This window comes from Monodon monoceros, unplaced genomic scaffold, assembly GCF_005190385.1.
Source record: "Monodon monoceros isolate NGI ecotype Baffin Bay Population unplaced genomic scaffold, NGI_Narwhal_1 Super_Scaffold_6, whole genome shotgun sequence".
In the NCBI taxonomy this organism is placed as follows: Eukaryota; Metazoa; Chordata; class Mammalia; order Artiodactyla; family Monodontidae; genus Monodon; species Monodon monoceros.
In genome coordinates this window covers 38,888,755-38,914,206 of record NW_021703783.1, presented here as the reverse complement: position 1 = coordinate 38,914,206, position 25,452 = coordinate 38,888,755, and the positions used below count along the sequence as shown (strand labels likewise).

The window sequence follows — 25,452 nt, the reverse complement described above, 5'->3', positions numbered from 1 at the left end:
TGTGTGGCCAGAATGGCATCAAGTGGTAGGAGATGAGATCAGAGTGGCAGGCAAAGCCAGATCCTGAATGTAATGCTTTGTGGGACCTATTCTAAAGTCACTGGAAGATTCTGAGCAAGAATGGTGTGATCTGACATTTTAAATAAATTGCTTTGGCTGAGATATGGAAAAGTATTAGAGCAAGAATGGAAGCAAGATGACCAATCGGATACTGCAGTAATTCAGATGAGAGAGTAGACTGAGGTGGTGGAGAGGATGACTGGAGATGGTGACAGGTGGTCAGATGGGACACCAATAAAACTTGAAGAACAGGGGTTAGGAGAGGAGGGAGAGATTATCTACAAACGGACACAGCACAAGTGAATTTCTTGGGGTGATGGAGTGTCTTGATTGTGGTGGTGCTTAGACAGCTCCATGCATTTGTCAAAACTCACAGACTTATACCCTAAAGTAAGTATTATCATTTACAAGCCGTGTATCACTTACAAGCTGTATGACTTCAGGGATATTATCTGACTCTAAGCCTCAGTTCCCTCATAAATTGATAACTGCCCACCTCACAACAAAGTTGTTGTAAGGAATAAATGAGATAATACTGAAAAAGAACTTTGCATTATTTCTGGCTCAAAATGTTATCCTTTAATAATCATCACTATTAAAGTATGACAGTTTACACACCACTTCTTCAAACAGAAAGGTTAGTTTTTGTGTGTCTATCGGGTGGGAAATTTATTCCTATACGTACTGTACTGTCCGGTGCTAGTCTGATAGATGGGAGTTGGAACAGACATAGAAGTGACAGTAGAAACTCCAGGATTTTCTCCGTCTCCTTTTCTGCCCCGTGTATCTTCAGAAGATAGGTCTTTCAAAATTTTTCTGTGAAAAATAGAGCTCTATTATTACTGTTGGTGATGAGGACAGCTTTACAAAGAAATTACTAAACCTTTTAAATCTCAGGTTAAAAATACAGTAATCTGGTAGACACCTAAACTCTTATGTCAAGGAATCCTTTGTTTAGCACATACTGTGTTTTAGCACAAACTAGACTTTGTTTATTAGCAGGCTGGTTATATTTTAGTTTATGACGACATGAAAAGAGACACTGAGCAAATACCCAGACAGAGTGCCTTTCAATATACAAGGCCCTTGTAGAGGTATAAAATGTCTCCTTCCCCTACAGGAGAGATGGCTCCATTGTGAGGTATTTCATTAATTAACAAAGTACTATTCATTTTCTAAATAGTGTCAGTGACCTTTATTAAAAAGATTAAATTTTGGACTTCCCTGGTGGTCCAGTAGTTCCAGTGGAACAATCCGTGCTTCCACTACAGAGGGCACAGTTCGATCCCTGGTTGGGGAACTAAGATCCTGCATGCCACGTGGTGTGGCCAAAAAATTAAAAAAAAAAAAAATACTACTATAAAGACTGGTGGTTGTCAAGGGGGAGTGAGGTGGGAGAGGGATGGATTGGGAGTTTGGGGTTAGCAGATGCAAACTGGTATATATGGAATGGATAAACAACAAGGTCCTACTGTATAGCACAGGGAACTATATTCAATATCCTGTGATAGACCATAAAGGAAAAGAATATGAAAAAGAAGGTATATATGTATGTATAACTGGGGGGAAAACCCCAGTTTTCCTAACTTTGATGGAAAGTACAAAAAAAATACTACTATAAAAATGCAGAGTTATCAGTGATAAATAAAATTGCTTATTTTAACAAGAAGTACATTTGATTCCACAGGCATCCCTCAGACTTGGTTAAAAAAAAAAGGGACTCATGGCAAGAATAAGGGGATGGAAAAAGATGCCTTGCTGAGAAGAAAGGTCTTCCAAAACACAGCTGGGGATGGAGGGAGCATAATTTTGTTTCTGGGGAAAAAAAGAAAAGGAAAAAAATGTTTACTCAAGAATTCTGTGTTTATTGTAGAAAAATCAGAAAACCTGAACTACTTGTGTGGAAACAATAATAAAAAAGAATCACAAAGGAAAAAAAAAAAAACCCTCAGCATTAAAAGGGATCTTTCTGTTATCTATGCTAACCTCCAGCCAGTGGAGGAATTCTCTAGCATTGCTAACAGCCTCTACTTCCAGGAATAATTCATCTACAACTTCCAAAAAGCAAACTATTCAATTTTTGGATGGTTAGAGCTCATCCTTATTTAGACTCAAAGCTAATTCCACCCAATGAAGCTAGAGAAAGTTAAGCTTTACCCTAATTGGGTTGGCCAAAAAGTTCATTCGGGTTTTTCATAACATCTCACAGGAAAACCCGAAAACCCGAATGAACTTTTTGGCCGACCCAATATATCCATGTCATTCTTTGCAATATTTGACAACTGCTACAGGTCTTCTTTATTGGAGGCCAAATAATTTTAGATCCTTCAGCTGTTCTCTTACCACACATTGAAGATCCTTCTCCAGCTTGGTCTCTTTACTCTGGACAGTCTTCCCAAAAAGACCTGCAAGTGTAGACTGTACTAACAGAAGTCCCACACAGAGAGCAGGAGAGGTGGCAGTCCTATAGGATTCTGTGTTAGCCATCTGTAGAATTGTCACAGTGGTTCCTAAACCTGCTTATGTACCAGAATCAGCTGGAGAGGTTTACTGAATTCAGATTCCCAACTGGTAACCCTAATGATTGAGTGGACAGAGCTCCAGAATCCATTTAACAAGCTGCCTGCATGGTCTTAAGCAGCCAGCCTCGCATGAGACTGTGGAATGCTGTGGCCATTTCTTTTTCAATTTTAAGTTATGAAACATTTTGAGCATAAAGAGAAGTACAGAAAATAAAACACCAATGTACCATGTACCAAGAACCATTAGATGGTATTTTGCCATGTTTGCTTTAGATATCTCATTTTTAATAGGAATTAACTTACGGATACACCAAAATGTCACTACCAATTCCTTTCCCTGCTCTTCTCCCCCCTCAAAGAGTACCATTATCTAAATTGTTGTTTACCATTCCCATATATATTACTTTATTTTTTACTATATTTTGAGATATTATTTGCCACTGTTTTGCATTCTTCCTCATCCTCCTGCCTCATTCTTGGAGAACCTTAGTCTTTTGGACTTCTCTTTATCTATATTCTTTCTAATGAGCTCATCTGTCCCATAGGCTTGAATACCTTGTGTATACTGATGACCCCTCAAATGATATTTCCTCAACTTCTCTCCTTAACTCGAAACTCCTATATCCAATTGTGTATTGAATACTTCCACTCAATAGGCACCTCAAACTTAATACATATCCTTCCACCGCCTGCAGTCTTACCCACGTCAGTAAATATCGACTGTTTTTCAAAAATTTTGGAGTCATTCTCTCTTTCTCACAACCTTTATCCAATTCATAAACAAATCCCATTGTCTCTATCTTGAAAATACATCCAGAATCTTACCCACCCTCATCACCTCCACTGCTACACCCCAGTCCATGCCACCGCCCTCTTGACTGAACAGTAGTAGCCTCTAACAGTTCCTCCTTTAGTCTACCCTTCCCTTGCTACATTCCATTCTCCACACCAATCATCAACAACCAGTCATCTTTTTAAAATGTCAGTCAGATCAAGTCACTCATCTGCAGTGGCTCCCTATCAGAATAAATGACACAGTCTACAAGGCCATAACTTGTCCCTGTGACCTCCCCAACCTCATCTCTGACCACTCTCCCCTTTATATTCACCATTCCCCCCATCTTGCTACCGGATTATCAATTTTACTAATTCTTTTTCCCCCAAAGAACCACCTTTCAGTTATATTATCTCTATTAGTTTTCTCTTTTCAAGTTCATTGACTTCTGCTCTATTTTTCTCCCCTGGCCGTGCCATGCATCTTGCAGGATCTTAGTTCCCCGGCCAGGGATCAAACCCGGGCCCCTGGCAATGGAAGTGCAGAGTCCTAACCACTGGACCACCAGGGAATTCCCTGATTTCTGCGCTTAATCTCTATTATTTCATTTCTCCTGCTTGCTTTGACCTTATTTTGTTTTTCCCCTAGTTTCTTAAAGTGTAAACTTGTTGATTTGAGACTTTCCTTCTTTTATAAGTTTTTATTTAATAAGGTAAATTTTCCTCTAATTATTTCCCACTGGTTGCAGCTCCAGATTTTGATATTTTCACTTTTCATTAAGTTCACAGTGCTTTCTAATTGCCCTTAAGATTTTCTGTTTGGTCCATGGATTATTTCTAAGTGCGTTAATTTCTGTATGTTTGGAGATTTTCCTGTTATCTTTCTTTTACTGGCTTCTAGTCTAATTCAAATATAAAAGAACTTTGCACAATTTCAATTCTTCTAAATTTGTTAAGGTTTGTTATGATCCAGGATGTGGTGTTTCTTGGTGAATGTTCTTTGTGCACGTGGATGAAGTGTTCTAAAAATGTCAGTTAGATCCGACTGGTTGATTGTATTGTTCAGTTGTTCTATAATCTTGCTGAATTTCTGGCTACAAGTTCTGTCGGATACTGAGGTAGGTGTACTCAAATTTTCAGCTATAACGGTGGATTTATTTTGCTTTCCAGTTCTGTAAGTTTTTGATACATGTATTATGAAGCTCTGTTGTTAGATGCGTACCTATTTAGGATTGTTATGTCTTCTTGGTGAACTGACTCCCTCTTTATCTCTGATAATCTTCTTTGCTCTTAAGTCTTATTTTGTTTGCTTTTGTTTTTTTTTTTTCAGTACGCGCGCTTCTCACTGTTGTGGCCTCTCCCGTTGTGGAGCACAGGCTCCGGACGCGCAGGCCCAGCGGCCATGGCTCACCGGCCTAGCCGCTTCGCGGCATGTGGGATCTTCCCGGACCGGAGCACGAACCTGTGTCTCCTGCATCGGCAGGCGGACTCTCAACCACTGCGCCACCAGGGAAGCCCTTAAGTCTTATTTTGTATGATATTAATATAGCCAATTTATATAGCAATAGTAGTAATGGCTTATAAGGTATGTATGTTCAGTATTTTGAAGAACTGCCAGATTGTTTCCACAGCCACTGCCCCCCTTACCAACACTTGTTATGGGTTTTTTGTTTGTTTTTGTTTTTTAGGCATCCTACTAGGTTTGAAGTCATATCTCATTATTTTGATTTGCATTAACCTAATGACAAATGATGTTGATCAGTTTTTCACATACTTATTGACCATTTGTATATCTTCTTTGGAGAAATGTTTATTCAAATCTTTTCTTCATTGTTTAACTGGGTTATTTGTCTTAACAACATTTAGTCTTCCAACTGATAAACATGTGATGTCTTTTTGTTTAGATTTTTAAAAAATGTCTCTCAACAAGGTTTTGTAGTTTTCAATACACAAGCATTATACTTCTGTTTTATATAATTTGAATTTATAAATTTAATTTCAAGTATTAAAGTATTTTATACATTTTATGTTATTTTAAATAGGACTGTTTTCTTAATTTTATTTTTGGATTGTTTATTGCTAGTGTATAGAAAACCAATTGATTTTGTATCCCACAACCCTGCTGAACTTATTTATTAGTTCTATTTTAGTGGATCCTTTGGGATTTTCTATATATGAGATCATTGTCGTCTGCAAACTTTTATTTCTTCCTTTCCAATATGCCTTTCATTTCATTTTCTTACCTGATTTCCTGAGTAAAATGTTAAGCAGAAATAGTGAGAGCAGACATCCACAGCCTTGTCTTGTGCCTGATCTTAGGGGGGAAAACATTCAGTCTTCCACCATTAAATATGATGTTAGCTCTGGGCTTTTGTAGATGCGCTTTATCAGGCTGAGGAAACTCCCATCTATTTGTTTGATGAGAATTTTTATCATTAAAGGGTACTGGATTTCATCAAATGCTTTTTTGTGTGTCTGTTCAGATGACTATAAGTTTTTTGTTTTTATTCTATAAATACGATGTATTACATTAATTGATTTTCAAATGTTAAACCAATTTTGCACTCGGATAAATCTTAATTATGGTGTATAATACCGTCTATATGTTGTTGTACTTGGTTTACTAATATTTTCTTGAGGATTTTTGTGTCTATTTATAATCTCTGTCTTTTAGTGAGTTTACGTCATGCTGTCTTAATATAACTACTGATATTGGTTGATCAACCATTTTATTATTTGCTATCTTTTAAAAAAATTCTGCATTCTTTTGGGTTAAGATTTTTCAAAACTCTAATATATCTATTGTGTATTTGACTAAATTTGTACAGTTTCTTTAGTAGCTGTTCTAGGTGTTACAGTATAGATGCCTAGTCTACTTATAGTCACTATTTTATCCCTTCAAGTGAACCTTAGAAACTTTACCACCATATTAAATCTCTTTATCCTCCCCCATTAATGTTATAGTTGTCTTACATATTAAAACTGCCTACACTGAAAACCCCATCAGACAGTGTCATTTTTTTCAACCATCAAACATATTTTAAAGAATTTAATAGGAGAGTAGTCCATTATATTTGCCCAGATCTTGCTGTTGCCTTTACTCATTCCTAACCTTCCAAGTTTCTTTTGGTCTTAACTTTCTTAGCAGTTATTTTAGAGCAAGTCTGCTGTCAATGATTTCTCTTAGTTTTCCTTTATCTGAGAATACTTAGTTCACCTCCATTTCTGAGGATTATTTTCACTAGATAGAGAATTCTGGATTAACAGTTTTCTTTAGCACTTTAAAAATGCTATTTCATTTCTTCTAGCTTGCACAGTTTTTGATGAGAAATCTATAATCATTCACATCATGCCCTTATAAGTAGTGTCATTTTTCTCTGGCTGCTCACAATATTTATGTATTTTTCAGCAGTTTGATTATGATACATGTCTGGGCAGGGATTTCTTTGCATTTTATCTATTTTAAGATTTGCTAAGCTTTTTCAATTTGTAGGTTTCACCGAATTTGGGAATATTTCAGCTATTATTTCTACAAGTATTTTTTCTGCAACATTTTTCTGTTCTATAACTCAAATGACACAGTTTAGATCTTTGGATATTGTCTCACAAGTCCCTGAGAACTAGTTACTTTTTCCAATCTCTATTCTTCAGATTGGATAATCTCCATTGAACTATCTTTGAAGTTGACTAACTCTTTATCTCTGTTCTCTTATTGAATCCGTCCAGTGAGGTTTTGTTTCTGTTAGTGTATTCAGCTCTTAAATTTCTATTTTGTTCTCTTTATAGCTTCTGTATTTTGCTAAGGGTTCCTATCTTTCCATTTCTTTCAAGAGAATTCACCCTTACTTGTTAGTTAGTTAGAACATTTCAGTAATAGCTCTTTTAAAGTTTTTGTCATATAATTCCAACATCTGGGTCATGTAGGAGATGGCATTTGCTTATAATCTTTTCCCTTACAAGTTAAGATTCTTCCAAGTTCTTTGTATGCCATGTAATGTTAGACATTTTCAATATTATATTAGACTCCTGTTTAAATCCTATGGAGAATTCTTGATATTCTTGTTTTAGCAGGCTATCAGCCTGGTTGTGTCCAAGTTGCAAGTTCTGACCAGCCTTCTGTGGGTCGAGGTTCCATCAATTTAGTTTTCAAAGACTATGCAGTGCTATTCAGATTTGGTCCATGTGTGTACCATGTTTGGAACTTGAGCTATGATCTGTCCTATGTATAGTTCAGTTCTCAAAGTCTGTATATGCTAGGAAAGTCCATTTTTATTCCTTATTTGCTAAAAATTTGAGTGGGTGCTGAATTTTATCAAATACTTTTCTGCATTTATTGAGTTCATTGTATATTGTTTCTGCTGATTCTCACTTACAATGGTTTATTTCTTTGTATGTTTGATGATTTGTGACTGTAAATTCATATTTGGTTGATCCTATCTTTGGTAATTCGGAAAGCTTAACTTGGGGAAACTTTGTTTCAGGCGCTCTAGCCTGCTGTAGGGATCTCAGCTTAACACAAAAATCTCAGGTTCGTAGTCCCTTCCTGCAGTAGACCTAAAGTAATGGGTGTACCTTGGTCTTCATGCTTGCTTCTGCTTCCCATTCTAGTTTCAGCTCGTGTATTTGTATGTATATGGTTTTATGTTTATTAGGGTAGGCTGATAAGACGTTTCTGTTATTTCCTATAAATGCACAATTCATTAACAAGTATTTATCTAGGAGCTAAATAACTGTTTTGTGCCAAAAGAGCCCCACTATTTGGAAATTAAACTTTTTATCTGTATTCTTTTGCCAGTTACCTCTAACAGTCTAAGGTAAGTCTAAAGGTAGTCGATGTAAGACTCCAGTAGACCATTCCTGTCTTATATATTTCTGCCTGATATATTTCTTTCCATTTGTTTTTAAACTACCCAAATTAATCAATCATTATTAGTATTATTCTAAAAAGTCAATGGTAACTTAAATGAATGTCTTGGTTCACCATTCTTTCTTATATTCACGTTCCTTTTGTTTGGTTTCATTTTCTTCTTCCTGACATGTACCCTTTAGTAATTTCTTAAATCAGTTTGAAATGATTTTAACTTCACCATTATTTATGAGTGATTGTTCAGGTGGGTATATAATTCCAGGCCAACTGTTACTTTCTCTTGGCATTTAAAGATTTTAGTCCATTGTCTTCTAATATTACCACTCAAAAATCTGTTGTCAGCCTAATGGTCACTCCTTTCTAGGTAATTTGTCTTTTCTCTGTGGAAGCTTTTAAGATCTTATTTTTATCTTTGGTGCCCTCCAGTTTTGCTTCATAAGATATATCTAGATGTAGGTTTAGATTAACTTACATGGTTGGAACCTTGCTTTCGAAGGCTGAGAAATTCATAATGGATTACTTTTTTTTTGGCCACACCGCGTGGTATGTGGGATCTTAGTTCCCTGACCAGGGATCAAACCCATGCTCCCTGCAGTGGAAGCACGGAGTCTTAACCACTGGACAGCCAGGTAAGTCCCTGGATTATTTTTTTATAGTTTCAAATTGAACTCATTTTAGTAGGCTTATTTTTCACCCCCCCCCCCCAAAAAATTCACAGACAAAATTTTTTTTGTGTATTCAGTAGAGTCCCAATTCCTTAACATGGTACCAAGGTTCTAAGTAATGTGGCTCCTGTTTACCTTTTCTTGCTAAACCACCCCTTCCTCCTTGTACCTTAAAATTGCCAATTCCCAGAACAGGCCAACCTCTTTGATATCATACAATCTACCTTTCATTACACACTGTTCCCTCAGCCTAAGAAGCTCTCTTCCTGCCTTACAAAACCCCTCCCTGCTCCTAGCTCTCAGAATTTATCAGATTGATGATGAACTAAATTACATCTTTTTTTTTTTTTTTTTTGCGGTACGCGGGCCTCTCACTGTTGTGGCCTCTCCCGCTGCGGAGCACAGGCTCTGGACGTGCAGGCTCAGCAGCCATGGCTCACGGGCCCAGCCGCTCTGCGGCGTGTGGGATCTTCCCAGACCGGGGCACGAACCCGTGTCCCCTGCATCGGCAGGCAGACTCTCAACCACTGTGCCACCAGGGAAGCCCTAAATTACATCTTTTATGAAGTCTTTCCTATTTCTTCCGTCAGGCAGGAATGAATACACCCTATAAAAAGTTCTCTCATAACATCGAAAACCTTACTGCATTTGTCTATGTGTTTCAAAAGAGCATTTCATCCTTTTCTGTCTCCCTTTCCTCCTACCATCTAGTCATCAGGTTTGGTCAGTTCTACCACAGAAGTGTCTCAGATCCAGCCATGCCAAAGATACCACACTACCTATATGAAAACACCCAGATTATTTCAAAAGCTTTCTGTCAGTTAGTTGTACTACTTCAGCTTCTGTTCATTCAACAAGTAATTATTAAGCATCTACTCTCATCTGGTCATTCTGCTAGGCCCTGAGGTGACAAAAAATAATAATGCACTGGCCATGCCCATAAATAAACTGGAATTCCAGTAGCATGAGATAAGTACTATAATAGGGGTTAGTAAAAAGATGCCACAGAAGAAAGACCTAACCTGGTCTTGGGAGGCTGAAGAAAAAGTAAACAGAGAAGGTTTCCAGGAGGAAATGAGGCCTAAAGTATGTGCAGAATGTAGAAGAATGTGTTTCAGCAAAGGGACACACACACAAGGGAAAGACAAAGGCTCAGAGCTAGGAAGCTAAGAAAGGGAACACGAAGTAGTTTAATTCTTTCATATTACTATTAAAGTTAGTAAATATGGATATCTAATACTTTGCCAGAAGATGAGTCTAAATTCCTCTTCAGCACAGCAACTTGGGCCCTTCAAAACCTTGCCCTCTCTTAACACTTCCCTTCCTATACAAACACATGCTCCTTCTTGATATAATTTGCTTTGCCAGCACCATTCCAACTCATATGGTAATATAACACATGCAGGGTTTGACACGAGTACTCACCTGTAAGATGGGCGCCGTGCTAGGATCCCGTGGGTTTTCTGTGAGGAGCCTATGCTGTCAGATGAGTCCTGAGACTCTTCACTTTCTGATAAAGATGATACCTGAAAAACAGAACTGGTTTTACTATGATGAACAAAGCAGGTAGAAAAAGAATTAAATTTAATTTTTACTTTCAGAAAAAATGATCTGTCTTCTGCCACCCAAATTCCTTTGTCATTAAATCTAAGGTCTAAAAGAAAGAAATAAAAGGAAAAGAGAAAGTTTATTTCAGGAGCCCAAACTAAAGGAACATACAACACAGCAGGCTTAGAACTAAGAAGAAAGTCTATCCCCCAAATAAAGCAATACTACTTCACTAGAGTTGTAAAGATCAGTCTCTATACTGATGCACATTATTCAGAGGTTTTCTTTTATCATTAATGCTGTCTGACTTGGATTTTGGACATGCTAACTTTGAAATGTTATCAGATATCCAACCAACATCTAATTATTAGATAATGAAATTGAGGAGACTGCTGAATATACAAGCCTGTGAGTCAGGGAAGGGGTCTGGGCGAGACATATATTGGAAGTCACAGCTCTTTAGATACTCCTTAAAGCCACAAGACTCAGTGAGCTCAATAAGGGGATAAACATAGGACAAAACCCAGGGACACTCTAGCAGTAAGAGGTTGGGAAGAACGGGAGGAACCAGCAAATGAGACCAAGAACAAGCCACCATGAGGAATAACTAAATGAGCAAGGTGTCCTTGGAAAACTAGCGAAAACAGTGTATCGAGGAAAAAAGAATAATCAACCATGTCAAATTCTGCTAGCAGGTGAAGTAAAACAAGGACTGAGAACAAGCATTAGATTTGGCAAAGTGGAGGTCACTGGCAAGGGCAGGTACAAACACATGCAACTTAAATATCTGTAATAATTAGCTGTATCTCACTTCACAGTTGAATGAGTTAATACATGTAAAGCACTTAGTGCACGGCACAGCGCAAGCACACAGTAAATGTTAACTCTTATTAATAATAAACCTATTAAAACTAGTTACTACAATAACCATATGCAAGTTTTAAGTTATAATATCTTACAATTGAGGAAACGAGTTATTTTCAATTTTTAAAATGTATTAAATTTCTCAGCATTTTTCTGAAGTTGCATTGTGACACCTGACTTCATCTTCATTAAAAAAAATAAACAAAACAGGCTTCTAGAACAGCCATAAATTCTCTACATTACTTACTCTCTACAGAAGGCCTTCCCCTAAACTATTTAGACTTAGATCTTAAATTTCCAGAGAAGCTTGTTTTACATTCTATAGTCTCCTTCAAAAACAAGTTCTAGTGTACTTCTACTTTTTTGTATCTTAAATCTTTGTCTTTAGATAGGAAAGAAAGATCACAATCTGTAATAATTAAGAAATAATCGCAGTAACAAATAATAAAGTAATAATTAAGGAAGATCTGTCACTTCTATATTTCCTCATGCACCACAGATACGCCATTTCTAATCTAAATATTAGCTGTTTTCCCTGTCTGTCCCTAAATTTACTCCAAAGCCTCCCACTGAACTCAACTCAAGTAAGAAAATCATTTCTAAAACTAAGAGATTCCTTATAACTAAGATCAAGTATTTCTCTTTAATAACAGCACTAATAAGAGTAAAATCTTCATATAAAAACTCAAAAATCCATGCAGCAGTCACCTTTCATATTGGAAAAAAAAACAAAAACAAAGACAAAAACAAAAAACACATAAAGATGCAGCTCTAGAGCTGACAACACTGCCAGACACTGTATACATTCAAGAGGAAAAAATGAGTTATACAGCTTTTCTTCCAGGATAGCTGCTTCTAAAAATGAGAGATAACCAAAGGCATTCTGAGACTCACAGGAGCCAGAAGATAAAATGGGGAGAAAGAGTAAAAAGAAAAGGAACCCAGGATGGCCTTTTCCTCCCTACTGTTATCAGGTGTAAATATGAAGGTAGATAGATGTAAATAAGAACTTCACTATGAGAGAACTTCTTTTATTTGATCACCATAGGGCATAAGGTAGGTACTTTCTTAGTTTGCTAAAATGCTCACATCATCACCCTTTCTTCAGAATTCTCTTTTTCATGAAGGATACCACTAGGATAAAAAGGTGCTTTCCCTTCAGAAAATCTTTCATTTCCTTAAATTCTAAGCAATAACTTCTTCCCAAAATTGCCTTATATTTTTACCGGGTAGTATATACATGAAGCTAGAAGTTCTAAAATCTAATTTCTAAGACAACTTTATTATCTTGTTTTACAATATTATAACTATAGCAACTTCAGTGTGTCCAGAAACTCAGGGTTCAAAAGTCCCCTCTCTCAACCACTAAGTCTTTGAATTTCTGTACCGTTTGCACGTGTGGTGGGTGAATTACAGAAGACTGAGCTGTCTGGATGACCCCCTGAACCTGTACTTGCTCTCCAGGAAGAGGTACAATTGTCACTGGCGCAGATCCTCTTAATGACATCTAAGAACAAATAAAAATTCAATTAACATAATATAATTATACCTGTGCACGTAAGAAAGCTGAGTTCTTAATACTGGAAAATACATTTCAGAGCTTATTATATTTAACCACATCTACTAATCACATATTAGGTATCTTCTGTGGGCAGGAGACTGCATTAGGGGGTTGAGAGTACAAACTAAACAAACAATAAGAGCTATAATATAAGCAGAGAAGTAGACAGCACTGTACTGTGGGAGCAAAGAAAGGGTGCTACTTCAGCTAGGTCTTGAAAGATATACAATTCCCTGAAGGTGTGCTTGGGGGACAGGGTTGGAAGGTATTTGGGGCAGAGGAACTGATTGTGTAAAAACATGGTGGCTCTTCAGAACATGTCATTCTGAAGATATCTGGTTAAAAAACAATTAAGAAATCAAGAATCAAAAAGTGAGAGAAATACCAACTTTGGGCAGTATCTTCAAAGAAAAATAAATTATAATTTCATGATTCAATTATTTACTTGAAATATTTTATTTCTGTGGAAAGTAGATGGGGTTTCATGGAAATACCACAATAAAATGCTAAACCAAGAAAAGCCCACCCGTCATCCTTCAAGACTCAGCTCAGGTTCTACCTATTCCAAGAAGCTTTCCCAGATATTTTCAGATCTCTCACCTTCCTCTAGACTATCCTGGTTCATACCATCCATCTTGGGCTTAAATCACAAAATAAAATCCAAGGCTGCTTCTCAAGTCCTGAAAATCACCTTTATGACTCTTTTCTGTGTTTGCATCAGGCCCCCAGAACAATGCCTTATTCCGTTTCATTGAAGGTTCTTTACCCTTTCCCAAGACTGGATTAAATTCCAGTCTCATTATCTCCCAAATGCCCAGGTCAGGGAAATATGTATATAAAACTTTATCCAAATATCAGAAAGGAAATGTAAAAAAACAGTACCTTTTAAAATCACACCTCCCCAAAATAAAATACTTAGGAATAAACCTGACCAAGGAGGTGAAAGACTTATACTCTGAGAACTATAAAACATTAATAAAGGAAACTGAAGATGATTCAAAGAAATGGAAAGATATCCCATGCTCCTGGATTGGAAGAATTAATTTGTTAAAATGGCCATACGACCGAAAGCAATCTAATGCGACCCCTATCAAATTACCCATGACATTTTTCACAGAACTAGAACAAATAATCCTAAAATTCATATGGAACCATAAAAGACCCAGAATTGCCAAAGCAATCCTGAAGAAAAAGAACAAAGCAGGAGGCATAACCCTCCCAGGCTTCAGACAGTACTACAAAGCTACAGTAATCAAGAGTGTGGTACTGGCACAAAGTCAGCCATATGGATCAATGGAACAGAATAGAGAGCCCAGAAATAAACCCACACACCTATGGTCAATTAATATTTGACAAAAGGGACTTCCCTGGTGGTCCAGTGGTTAAGACTCCAGGCTCCCAATGCAGGAGGCCTGGGTTCGATCCCTGGTCAGGGAACTAGATACCACATACGGCAACTAAAGATCCTGCATGTGGCAAGAAAGATCCCCTGCAACTAAGACCTGGCGCAGGACTTCCCTGGTGGCGCAGTGGTTAAGAATCCCCTTGCCAATGCAGAGGACATGGGTTTGAGCCCTGGTCCGGGAAGATCCCACATGCCGTGGAGCAACTAAGCCCGTGCGCCACAACTACTGAAGCCCATGCGCCTAGAGCCTGTGCTCTGCAACAAGAGAAGCCACCACAATGAGAAGCCCATGCACCTCAACAAAGAGTAGCCCCCGCTCGCTGCAACTAGACGAAGCCTGCACGCAGCAATGACGACCCAACGCAGCCATAAATAAATTAATTAATTAAAAAAAAAAAAACCTGGTGCAGCCAAATAAATAAATAAGTATTAAAAAGAAAAATCTTTGACAAAGGAGGCAAGAATATACAATGGGAAAGACAGTCTCTTCAGCAAGTAGTGCTAGGAAGGCTGGACAGCCACATATAAATCAATGAAGTTAGAACACACCCCCTCTCACCATACACAAAAATAAACTCAAAATGGCTTAAAGACTTAAACATAACACATGACACGGTAAAACTCCATGAGAACATAGGCAAAACATTCTCTGATATAAACTGTACCAATGTTTTCTTAGGTCAGTCTCCCAAGGCAATAAAAATAAAAACAAAAATAAACAAATGGGACCTAATCAAACTTACAAGCTTTTGCACAGCAAAGGAAACCATAAGCAAAACGAAAAGATAACCTAAGGAATGGGAGAAAATATTTGCAAATGATGTGACTGACAAAGGTTTACTTTCCAGAATATACAAACAGCTCATACAACTGAACAACAAAAAAGCAAACAACCTAATTGAAAATGGGCAGAAGACCTAAATACACATTTCTCCAAAGAAGAAACACAGATGGCCAATAGACACATGAAAAGATGCTCAACATCGGTAAGAGAGACATGCAAATCAAAATTACAATGAAGGGGAATTCCCTGGCTGCCCAGTGGTTAGGACTCTGTGCTTCCACTGCAGGGGACACGGGTTTGATCCCTGGTTGGGGAACTAAGATCCCACATGCCACATGGTGTGGCCAAAAAATGAGGTAGCAGCTCACACCAGTCAGAATGGCCATCATTTAAAAGTCTACAAATAACAAATGCTGGAAAGGGTGTGGAGAAAAGGGAACCCTCCTACACTGTTGATGGGAATGTAAGTTGGTGCAGCCACTGTGGAAAACAATATGGAGGTTCCTCAAAACTAAAAAACAGAATTAGCATATGGTTCTGCAATCCCACTCCTGGGCATATATCCAGACAAAACTTTAATTCAAAAAGATACATGCACCCCTATGTTCGTAGCAGCACTATTCACAATAGCCAAGACATGCAAAGAACCTAAGTGTCCATTGACAGATGAATGGTAAAGAGATGTGGTACATATAGACAATGGTATACTACTTAGCCATAAAAAAGAACAAAATAATGCCACTTGGAGCAACATGGATGCAAATAGATTATCATACTAAGTGAAGTAAATCAGAAAAAGACAAATACCATATGATGTCGCTTACATGTGGATATACGACACAAATGAACCTATGAAACAAACAGAATCGCAAACAGAACAGACTGGTGGCTGCCAAGGGGAGGGGCTGGGGGAGGGATGGAATGGGAGGTTGTGGTTAGCAGATATAAGCTTTTCTATATATAGAATGGATATACAACAAGGTATACAGTACAGCACAAAGAACTATATTCAATAGCCTATACCAAACCATAATGGAAAAGAATATATAAAAAATGTGTATATATATATATATATATATATATGTATAACTGAATCACTTGGCTGTACAGCAGTAATTAACAACACTGTAAATCAACTATACTTCAATTTAAAAAAACAAAACAAAACAAATAACAAAACAAACCAACCTTTATCCAGGTACTGAAACCTGCAGACTTTCAGCACAAACAACTCCATTCAACCTCCCTCACACACACTAAGAGACATGACCAAACTCTACCACAGCTTCTATCAGTTCAAGGCTGAGTCCCTAGGATGACCCAGCCTCCTTAAAATGCCTCCTAGAGAAAGCTCAATGCTGCCAAAATAATTAACTGTTTGTTCCAGCCAAAACCTGACTATAGGCCTTTGACCTCACTTTTCTTAGAGCACTTACTTTAGAAAACTTGCAGTTGTCAATCTCTGACCCTTGAGATAAACAAATCTTGTACAACCCAGAAATGTCTTTCTCAAGGACCTGGGAGTCATCCCTTCGCAATGCAGTTATCAAGAAGGATAGGGCCTTTGTCTACCAGTCTCTGTTGGAGGATGGGAGCCTAAATTTGATAAGCACCAATTAGCAAGTGGACACAAATGGCTGAATCACAGTGACCAACCTCTCCACCTAACATCTTCAGTACTTTTCCTTTAGCACACTCCAGCATTTTAAAAGGGACCCACCTTTTGTTTCAGCAGAGTTGAGCTCAATTTATGCTGGAGTCTCTCTTCCCTACTGCACTAGTCTGAATGAAATCTATCTTGCTGCCTTTAACAGGTGTCTGGCTCTGTTTCTCACTGACAGTATCCCAATATGGGGACACAGAAATTAATGAGTAAAAATAAACAGAATTCATGAATCTGAAGAGTCCAACTCTAGAGTCATCATTACACTCAGAGGTCCCCTTACTTTTCAGACCCTAACTAAAGCCACTCACTCAAATAATGAGGAGAGCTTGTGAGGGGGTTAATTTACATTTCTAAAAGGATAAAAGCAATCATTCCTCCAGAGTTTCTGGCAATCCTTGCCTTGTGATTTTGTGCAGACTGAGGATCTGGCAGGCAGAAAAGGAAAAACAGCACCAGATTTTGTTTTAGCTAGCAGTCATCACTTCCCCTTATTATCACTGTTCTAACCTCACAAAATGCTCATCACTCAGGGTCCCAAAGCCTGGTGTCTTCCCACTGCCACTCTCAAATGTGATCATCTAAACCCTGAGATCTTTCTCAAAGAAGGGAAAGAGGGACCTGCTGTTCCCCACCCCCCAATTTTAATCTGCAGTTGAAACACAGATGATTGCCTCCACCTGTTACTTTTCAGCGCTGTCTGAGCCTTCTGCAATGATAGAAATGTTCTAAATCTGCACTATCCAATACAGTAGTCAGTATCAAGCATTTGAAATGTGGCTAGTATGACTGAAAGACTGATTTTTAATTTTGTTTAACTGTAAGTAATTCAAATTAAAATTGAAATATCCACTTGTGGCTGCCATACCGAACAGTGCAGTCTGAGATCTTAGAGCTGTAGAATGTGCTAGTACACTATAGCACCACCCTCAGAACCCCTCTTAGGAGATGTTAGAAGAAGTAGAAAAGGATTTTTTTTGGAGCTGCTCTGATTAAATTGGGAGCTGTAGGACTAAGGCCCCCTGATTGCCTCTCACTCCACAGGGTAGCTGAGCTCACTCTTATTCAAGTGACTGGGCAAAAATTAGCATTCTCCTTAGCTCCCTAATTAGGGGATCCCTGGACCACAAACACTTGGGTGAGGGAGGGTGGGGAGTTAGTAGAGTGGCATGGGAAAAGAAACCTCTATTTAACAGAGTTTGAATCCAAAGTCTTCTAAATCCAGAAAGGCATACAGATTTTGGAGTCAGACAGGCTTGGGCTGATTTTTAGCTTAAGGAAATCATTTGCTGCTCTGTGATGCTAAACAAATTACTTAACTTCCCAGGACCTCAGTTTCCTCCTTTGTAAAAAAACTAATAATATCTTTTTCAGAGTTACAGTGAAAATTAAATAATAAGTTAAAAACAAAAGGGGTGTTAAAAAAATTGTGTACACACATACAATAAATAACAATTTAGAAAATTTAAACACTGAATGGTCATTTGATAATATTAAGGAATAATTTTTTTAGGTGTGTTAATGGTATTGTAGTTATGTTCTTTAAAGGAGTTCTTATATTTTAGAGATACATACTGAAATATTGAAGGCTGAAATGATACCTAGAATTTGCTTCAATATAATCCAGTTGGTGGTGGGTTAGGGGGGACAAGGAGCCGTGCTGAAACAGGGTGACGGGAACCATGATGGCTTAACCTAATAATCTCTTCTTCTGAATATGTTTGAAATTTTCTGTATTAAGTATTTTGAAAAATACAATACTGAACACAATAATGGCTGGTCCTGTGTCGCTCCAGAGCCCAGTGCTCTTTCCAAGACATCTTATCCCTCCTGGTACCACTGACTTTTAAAACCTCTCACACTCTGTATGTTCTCAATTTGCTTCCCACACAACAAGTTTATTTGTTTTGCCTTTTCATTTCAAGGAAAAAGGAAAAACAGACTGTTTTGACATTTGGAATGATTTTTTACTTACTTCAGTATCAACTATGGCAAACCCTTAAGCCCAGGGTATCCTGCACAGTTATTAATGGAGTGGAGCCGTTATTTCAAAATACAAATGAAAAATAAAATGAACCAGAGCTGTACATCTTTTAGTTTATTAATGTAAAGATAATTTAACTGTAATTTTGTGGTTTTAATTTTTTCGCCCCATAGTTAAGCCTACGCTGTACTTGCCCCAAAATGTCACTACTTCCTAGGTCTCAAAAGATTCAAATGATCCTTGGACAGAGAGGATTTATACATGGTAAACTGACCAAAGTAAAGAATTCATACTCAACAGCATGCTTTCAGGAAAGTGTATCTCCTATACTATTATTTACTTCTTATTTTTCTTTAAAGTATATATCTGCTTTTGTAAACTCAAAGTACTTAAAAAGAAAACCTTAGGGCTTCCCTGGTGGCACAGCGGTTGAGAGTCTTCCTGCTGATGCAGGGGACGTGGGTTCGTGCCCCGGTCCGGGAAGATCCCACATGCCACGGAGTGGCTAGGCCCGTGAGCCATGGCCCTTGAGCCTGTGCATCCGGAGCCTGTGCTCCGCAACGGGAGAGGCCACAACAGTGAGAGGCCCGCGTACTGCATTAAAAAAAAAAAAGAAAAAGAAAACCTTATTTCACTATGATAAATAGAAACTAGTATCACTTGCTGTAAGTATATGGTAACTATAAAAATAAATATAATGAAAACAATGCTGTTACTAAATATATTTTTTAACTTAAAAACAGGGTAAAATTTTAGATGCTTCATATTTCTTCACACTTCTCTGTCCTCTGCTTCTTATATTCTAAAGACTCTATAGATTCTAAATCACCAAGCCAAAATCTGAAGTACAGTGAGAACAAATAAAAGAGTAAACAAAATCACCTATCAAGGTAGATTTGAACTGCTCTCAAAGGAGAGGGGGGAATAAGAGGCCAGATTTTTCTCTAGGTAAAGATAGGGGACCTCCTATTAAGCTGGGACTTTCAAAGGGCCACATCATCAGGGTAAGGTAACAAAAGGAAAGTTGTCTAGGTATGGAGGAGGGAAGGGCTGAAGAAGATGTAACTAGCTCTCCAGCAGACTCAGAGCCCAATTAACATCACCTAGGTGGTACAAAAAGACAAAAAGAGCCTCAAACCCTGAAGGCGGTTCCCCAGGCACCTGGCAATAGTAAATTCTTTCTAGAGAAAGGCACACTCATCCTTGGCCACAAAAAATTCCCCCAGTTTGTCAAGATTAATGGACAGTAAAGAATAAAAAATAACCACAAGGCACCAGGAGCAAGATGCAAAAACAGCAGACAGCACAAGCAGACCCAAGTGATTTTTAGATATTGACATTATCAGACATTATGTTTACTATGTTTAAAGAAACAGCAGATTATGTTTCAAGACAAGCTTGAAAATGTCTTCAGTAAATAGAAAACTACGGTCGATTTGAAAAAGAACCAGATTTTCTAAAAATAAAGATATAATACTTGAAATTTTAAAAATCATTGTTCAGGGCTTCCCTGGTGGCGCAGTGGTTAAGAATCCGCCTGCCAATGCAGGGGACATGGGTTCGAGCCCTGGTCTGGGAAGATCCCACATGCCGCGGAGCAACTAAGACCGTGCGCCCCAACTACTGAGCCTGTGCTCTAGAGCCCGTGAGCCACAACTACCAAAGCCCATGTGCCTAGAGCCCATGCTCCGCAACAAGAGAAGCCACTGCAATGAGAAGCCCATGCACCGCAACGAAGAGCAGCCCCCACTCGCCACAACTAGAGAAAGCCCATGTGCAGCAACGAAGACCCAACACAGCCCCCCACCCCCAAAAAAAGTCATTGTTCAGATATACCAAACAAAGCTAAAGGGAAACTTAGTGAGCTGGATGACAGGTAAGAAGAAATTATCTGAACTGCAATACAGAGAGACAAACAGATGGAAAATATATGACAGGTTAAGAGATACAGAGAATAGAGTGAGAAGAACAAAGAGTAGGATACAGGCAAAATGTGAAGAGATAATGCCTGAAAGTGTTATAAAACTCACGACAGACACCAATCCATACATTCAAGAATCCTAGTAACTCCCATGTGGAATAAATAAAAAGAATTCTACACCTTGGGACTTCCCTGGTGGCGCAGTGGTTAAGAATCCACCTGCCAATGCAGGAGACACGGGTTCGATCCCTGGTCCAGGAAGATCCCACATGCTGCAGAGCAATTAAGCCCGTGCACCACAACTACAGAGCCTGTGCGCCACAACTACTGAGCCCGAGTGCCATAACTACTGAAACCCACATGCCTAGAGCCCGTGCTCCACAACAAGAGAAGCCACTGCAACAAAGAGCAGCCCCCACACAGCCAAAAAAAGAAAAAAGAAAAAAGAAAAGTCTACACCTAAACACAACACAGTGGAACCTACAAAACAACGAAAGGTAAAAAGAAGACTATAAAAGCACCCAAAAGAAAAAAAACAGATTATATTTAAAATAGCAACAGTCCTGTTTTAAGCTTACTTCTCAAAAGCAACGATGGAAGACAGAAGCCAGCAGAATATTTTGAATGTGCTAAAATATAACTTAGAATTCTATGCCCAGTGAAAATACCTTTTAAAAATGAAAATGAAATAGGTATTTTCAACAAATAAAAATAGAGCAGCAGACCTACATCAAAGTAAATTCCAAAGCAGTGGTTCTCAACCAGGAATGATTTTTGCCCCCCAGGGACATCTGGCAACACCTGGGGACATTTCGGGTTGTCATAATGGGGTGGGGTGGTTGGTACTGACATCTAGTGGGAAGAGGCCAGGGGTGCTGCTAAATATCCAACAATGTACAGTCCACCACAACAAAGAATTATCCAGCCCAAAATGCCTGTAGTGCTAAGGTTTTTCTAAAGCAAATACTTAAAGTAAAGAAAAGTAATCTCAAATGGAAGCTGAGACATGTAAGAAGGAATGAGGAGCAAAGAAATGATAAGTACGTGGGAAAAAAACAAATAATGATGAATACATAAAAGAATTATGATGTTTTACGGGATTAAAAGAGAAAAAGATAAAATTAAATCCTAACAACAGTGACAAGTTAGAGGATAAATGGGAAATAAATGTTTTAAAGTTACTGGAATGTTTGAGAGGAAAGGTATTAACTTTGGACTTTACTAAGTAGGCATGCTATAATTAGAAAAATCACTAAAAGTAGTAGCTGGGTTTATGTACAGTCCAAATTGATACAAGTGATGGCAGGATGGAATGAGAAGAAATAACTCAAAAGAAGACAAGAAAGGAGAGAAAAAGAAACATGGAACACGTGGATCAAAAAGTAAAAAATAAGATGGTATGTCTAAATTTATATGTATGAGTAATTATGTCAACTGTATATGGATCAAAGCTCTGTTAAAAGTCTAGAAGACTACAATGGAATACTATTCAGCCATAAAAAAGAATAAAATCTTGCCATCTGTGACAACATGGATGATCTTGAGGGCATTATGCTAAGTGAAATAAGTCAGACACAGAAAGACAAACACCACATGATCTCATTTATATGTGGTATAAACAACAACATCACAGAGAGACTGGTGTCTGCCAAAGGCAGGGGGTGAGCAAAAAGCACAAACTTCCACTTATAAAAACAATTACTGTACTGCCTATTTGAAACTTGCTCAGAGTATCTTTTAAAACTCCTCATCAGAAGGAGAAAAGTATTTCTAACTATGTGTGGTGAGGGATGTTAACTGGACTTACTGTGGTGATCATTTCCCAATGTACACAAATATTAAATTATATTGTACACATGAAATTAATACAATGTTGTATGTTAATTATACCTGAAACAAACACAACAAAACAAAAACCACAATGAGATACTGCAACACATTCATCAGAATGGTTACAACTTAAAGAAACTCACAATACCAATTTCGGGTACTTAAATGTATCAACAGTGCTCTCATATACTTCTGGTGGTGTTGTAAATTGGTGTAAGTTTATAAAATTGTTGGCAGTATCTACTATAACTGAACATTTGCATATCCTATGACCAATTCATGGGCAGCAGAGACATGTACAAGTGTGTACACTAAGCACAATTCACAATATCTAAAAACTGAGGGGAAAAAAGTCTAGGAAACTAGATCTTTTTTTTTTTTTTAAATCTAGTTATATACTGTTAACAAGAGATACACCTAAAACATAACCTAAGGACACAAAGTTTGAAAATAAAAGCACAGGAAAAAAAGATGCCATTAACATACTAAATTAAAGCCAAATTAGTATCAAATTAGACTCTAAAGTAAAAAGCATTTCTAGAAATAAAGACACAAAAGGGACAATTCTCCAGGAATATACAATTTTAAAATCTAGGGACTTCCCTGGTGGCGCAGGGGTTAAGAATCCGCCTGCCAATGCAGGGGACGCAGGTTCGAGCCCTGGTCTGGGAAGATCCCACATGCCGTGGAGCAACTAAGCCCGTGTGCTGCAACTACTGAAGCCCATGAGACTAGAGCCTGTGCTCCACAACAAGAGAAGCCACCGCAATAAGCATGCGCACCGCAATGAAGAGTGGCCCTTGCTTGCCACAACTAGAGAAAGCCCGTCCGCAGCAACAAAGACCCAACACAGCCAAAAAACAAACAAACAAACAAAACCAAACCCAGTAGAACTCTTTAAAAATAAATACATAAAATCTGCATTCATTTAATAACATAGCCTCATAGCACACTTTCAATCACACAGCATAAATTGAAGGACCACTAGGCAAAATCAGTCCACAATTATAATGGAAGATTAATGCAATGCTCTCAAATTAGTCATAGAACAAACAGACAAAAAGTGATAAAGATGCAGAATATTTAATAACATGACCAACAAAGCTGAACTAATAAATACACAGAACTCTGCATCTAAATGCAGAATATACCTTCTTTTCAAGAGCACAGTAAACATTTTAAAAAATTTATCACAGATTCTATGATAGCAAAGTTGTATTGCAAATTAGTTTCTAATTTATTAATTTTATGACCAAAATCACACACATTCTATTATTTCATGGGAAGAGATATCAAGAAACCACAAAATTGCTTCTCAAGAGAAAAACAGGGAATTCCCTGGCAGTCCAGTGACTAGGACTCGGTGTTTTCACTGCCGGGGCCTGGGTTCAATCCCTGGTTGGGGAACTAAGATCCTGCAAGCTGTATGGCACAGCCAAAAAGAAAAAAAGTACTCAAAATTATATCATTACTTAGAAAAATGCACTTAGTATGAAAATTCTGAGATACAAACTCAGTTTTCTTTTTTTTTTTTTGGCTGCACTACATGGCATGTGGGATCTTAGTTCCCCGACCAGGGATTGAACCCATGCCCCCTGCAGTGGAAGCGCAGAGTCCTAACCACTGGACTGCCAGGGAATTTCCTGAAACTCAGTATTTTTTTTAACAAATTCACCAAAGTTGGAGTCTTATTACCCTTAATGATAGAAACTTGCTGGTCATGCTTCCTCCAAATAGTTGTATGTGATATAATGTACCAAAGTTTCTTCTAAGGTTTAATCGTTCTTCTTAGTCCTTTTACCACAAAAACCTCCTTCATCAACAGAGAATGCTACTGTGTGTACTCATATTTGCTTTGAAAAAGCTCATGTATACTCAAGACCTCTTGGGTTTCCAACATTCAGACATTTTCAGTGACCTCACTAAGTCTATCAACACATTACAATACTATTTTGCTACTACGTACTATACTTCAGTTGTAGATTAGAACATTCACTCTATATTCTGCGGAACATTCATCTCTTACCACAGACTGTTAAGTGAGACCTCTCATGTTAAACCCCTCCATATATACTGATTAACTTAAAATTAAGAACCTTTTGGTCTATTAGTTCAGTCATTACTTTCTGTAATTTGGGGCTGTAATCTAATAGTTCCATAGGCCAAGTCCAGAGTATTATTAACACTACAGACACAGTTATTATAATAACTGTGATGTATCTAATGTCTACTATAGGTAAAATTTTTATTATAGCATGATATTTGTAAATTATATCTACTCTCACATCCCACTGAAGAAATTAGCTATTCCTTATAAATACATTTTCTCATACTTTCTCAAGCTAAGAGTCATTCCATTATAACAAAATATCTCATTTCACACTGTCTGCAAAATAAATGGATAGATGAAGAGAAAATCTAAGCTGTTCATAACTCTTAATCTGCTTTCAAAATGAAAGAATGCAAGTGAACCACTTTCTTACACCATATACAAAAATAAAAAAACAGATTAGACCTAAGTGCAAGATCTGAAACCATAAAACTCCTAGAGGAAAAGAGACAGTAAACTCTTTGACACTGGTCTTCGTAATAGTTTTTTGGATCTGTCTCCTCAGGCACGGGCAACAAAAGCAAAAATAAATAAATGGTACTTCATCAAACTTAAATACTTTTGCACAGCAAAAGACAATATCATCAAAACAAAAAGGCCGGACTTCCCTGGTGCACAGTGGTTAAGAATCCACCTGCCAATGCAGGGGACACGGGTTCAAGCCCTGGTCTGGGAAGATCCCACATGCTGTGGAGCAACTAAGCCAGTGTGCCACAACTACTGAACCTGAGCTCTAAAGCCTGTGAGCCACAACTACTGAGCCTGCATGCACAACTACTGAAGCCCGTGTGCCTAGAGCCTGTGCTCCACAGCAAGAGAAGCCACTGCAATGAGAAGCCCATGCACCACAACGAAGAGTAGCCCCCCACTATCCACAACTAAAGAAATCCTGCA

General features: G+C 38.0%; 1 protein-coding gene across 5 annotated transcripts in view; it reads right to left on the bottom strand.

Moving 5' to 3' along the window:
• ATF1 (activating transcription factor 1) overlaps positions 1-25,452 on the bottom strand; it is a 53,716-nt gene that overhangs the window by 8,619 nt on the left and 19,645 nt on the right. For 3 of the 5 annotated variants that reach the window (XR_003791083.1, XM_029205101.1, XM_029205102.1), the window contains exons 3-5: positions 12,688-12,807; positions 10,314-10,414; positions 746-876 (exon numbers count right to left, since the gene is read on the bottom strand). Coding sequence is in view for 3 of the 5 variants with exons in the window: in XM_029205101.1 (XP_029060934.1) it covers positions 746-876; positions 10,314-10,414; positions 12,688-12,807 (352 nt within the window). In the remaining 2 variants the exon portion in view is untranslated. Of the gene's footprint in view, positions 1-745; positions 877-10,313; positions 10,415-12,687; positions 12,808-25,452 lie in introns of those variants that run through there. The other 2 variants (XM_029205103.1, XM_029205104.1) reach the window with 2 other exon arrangements.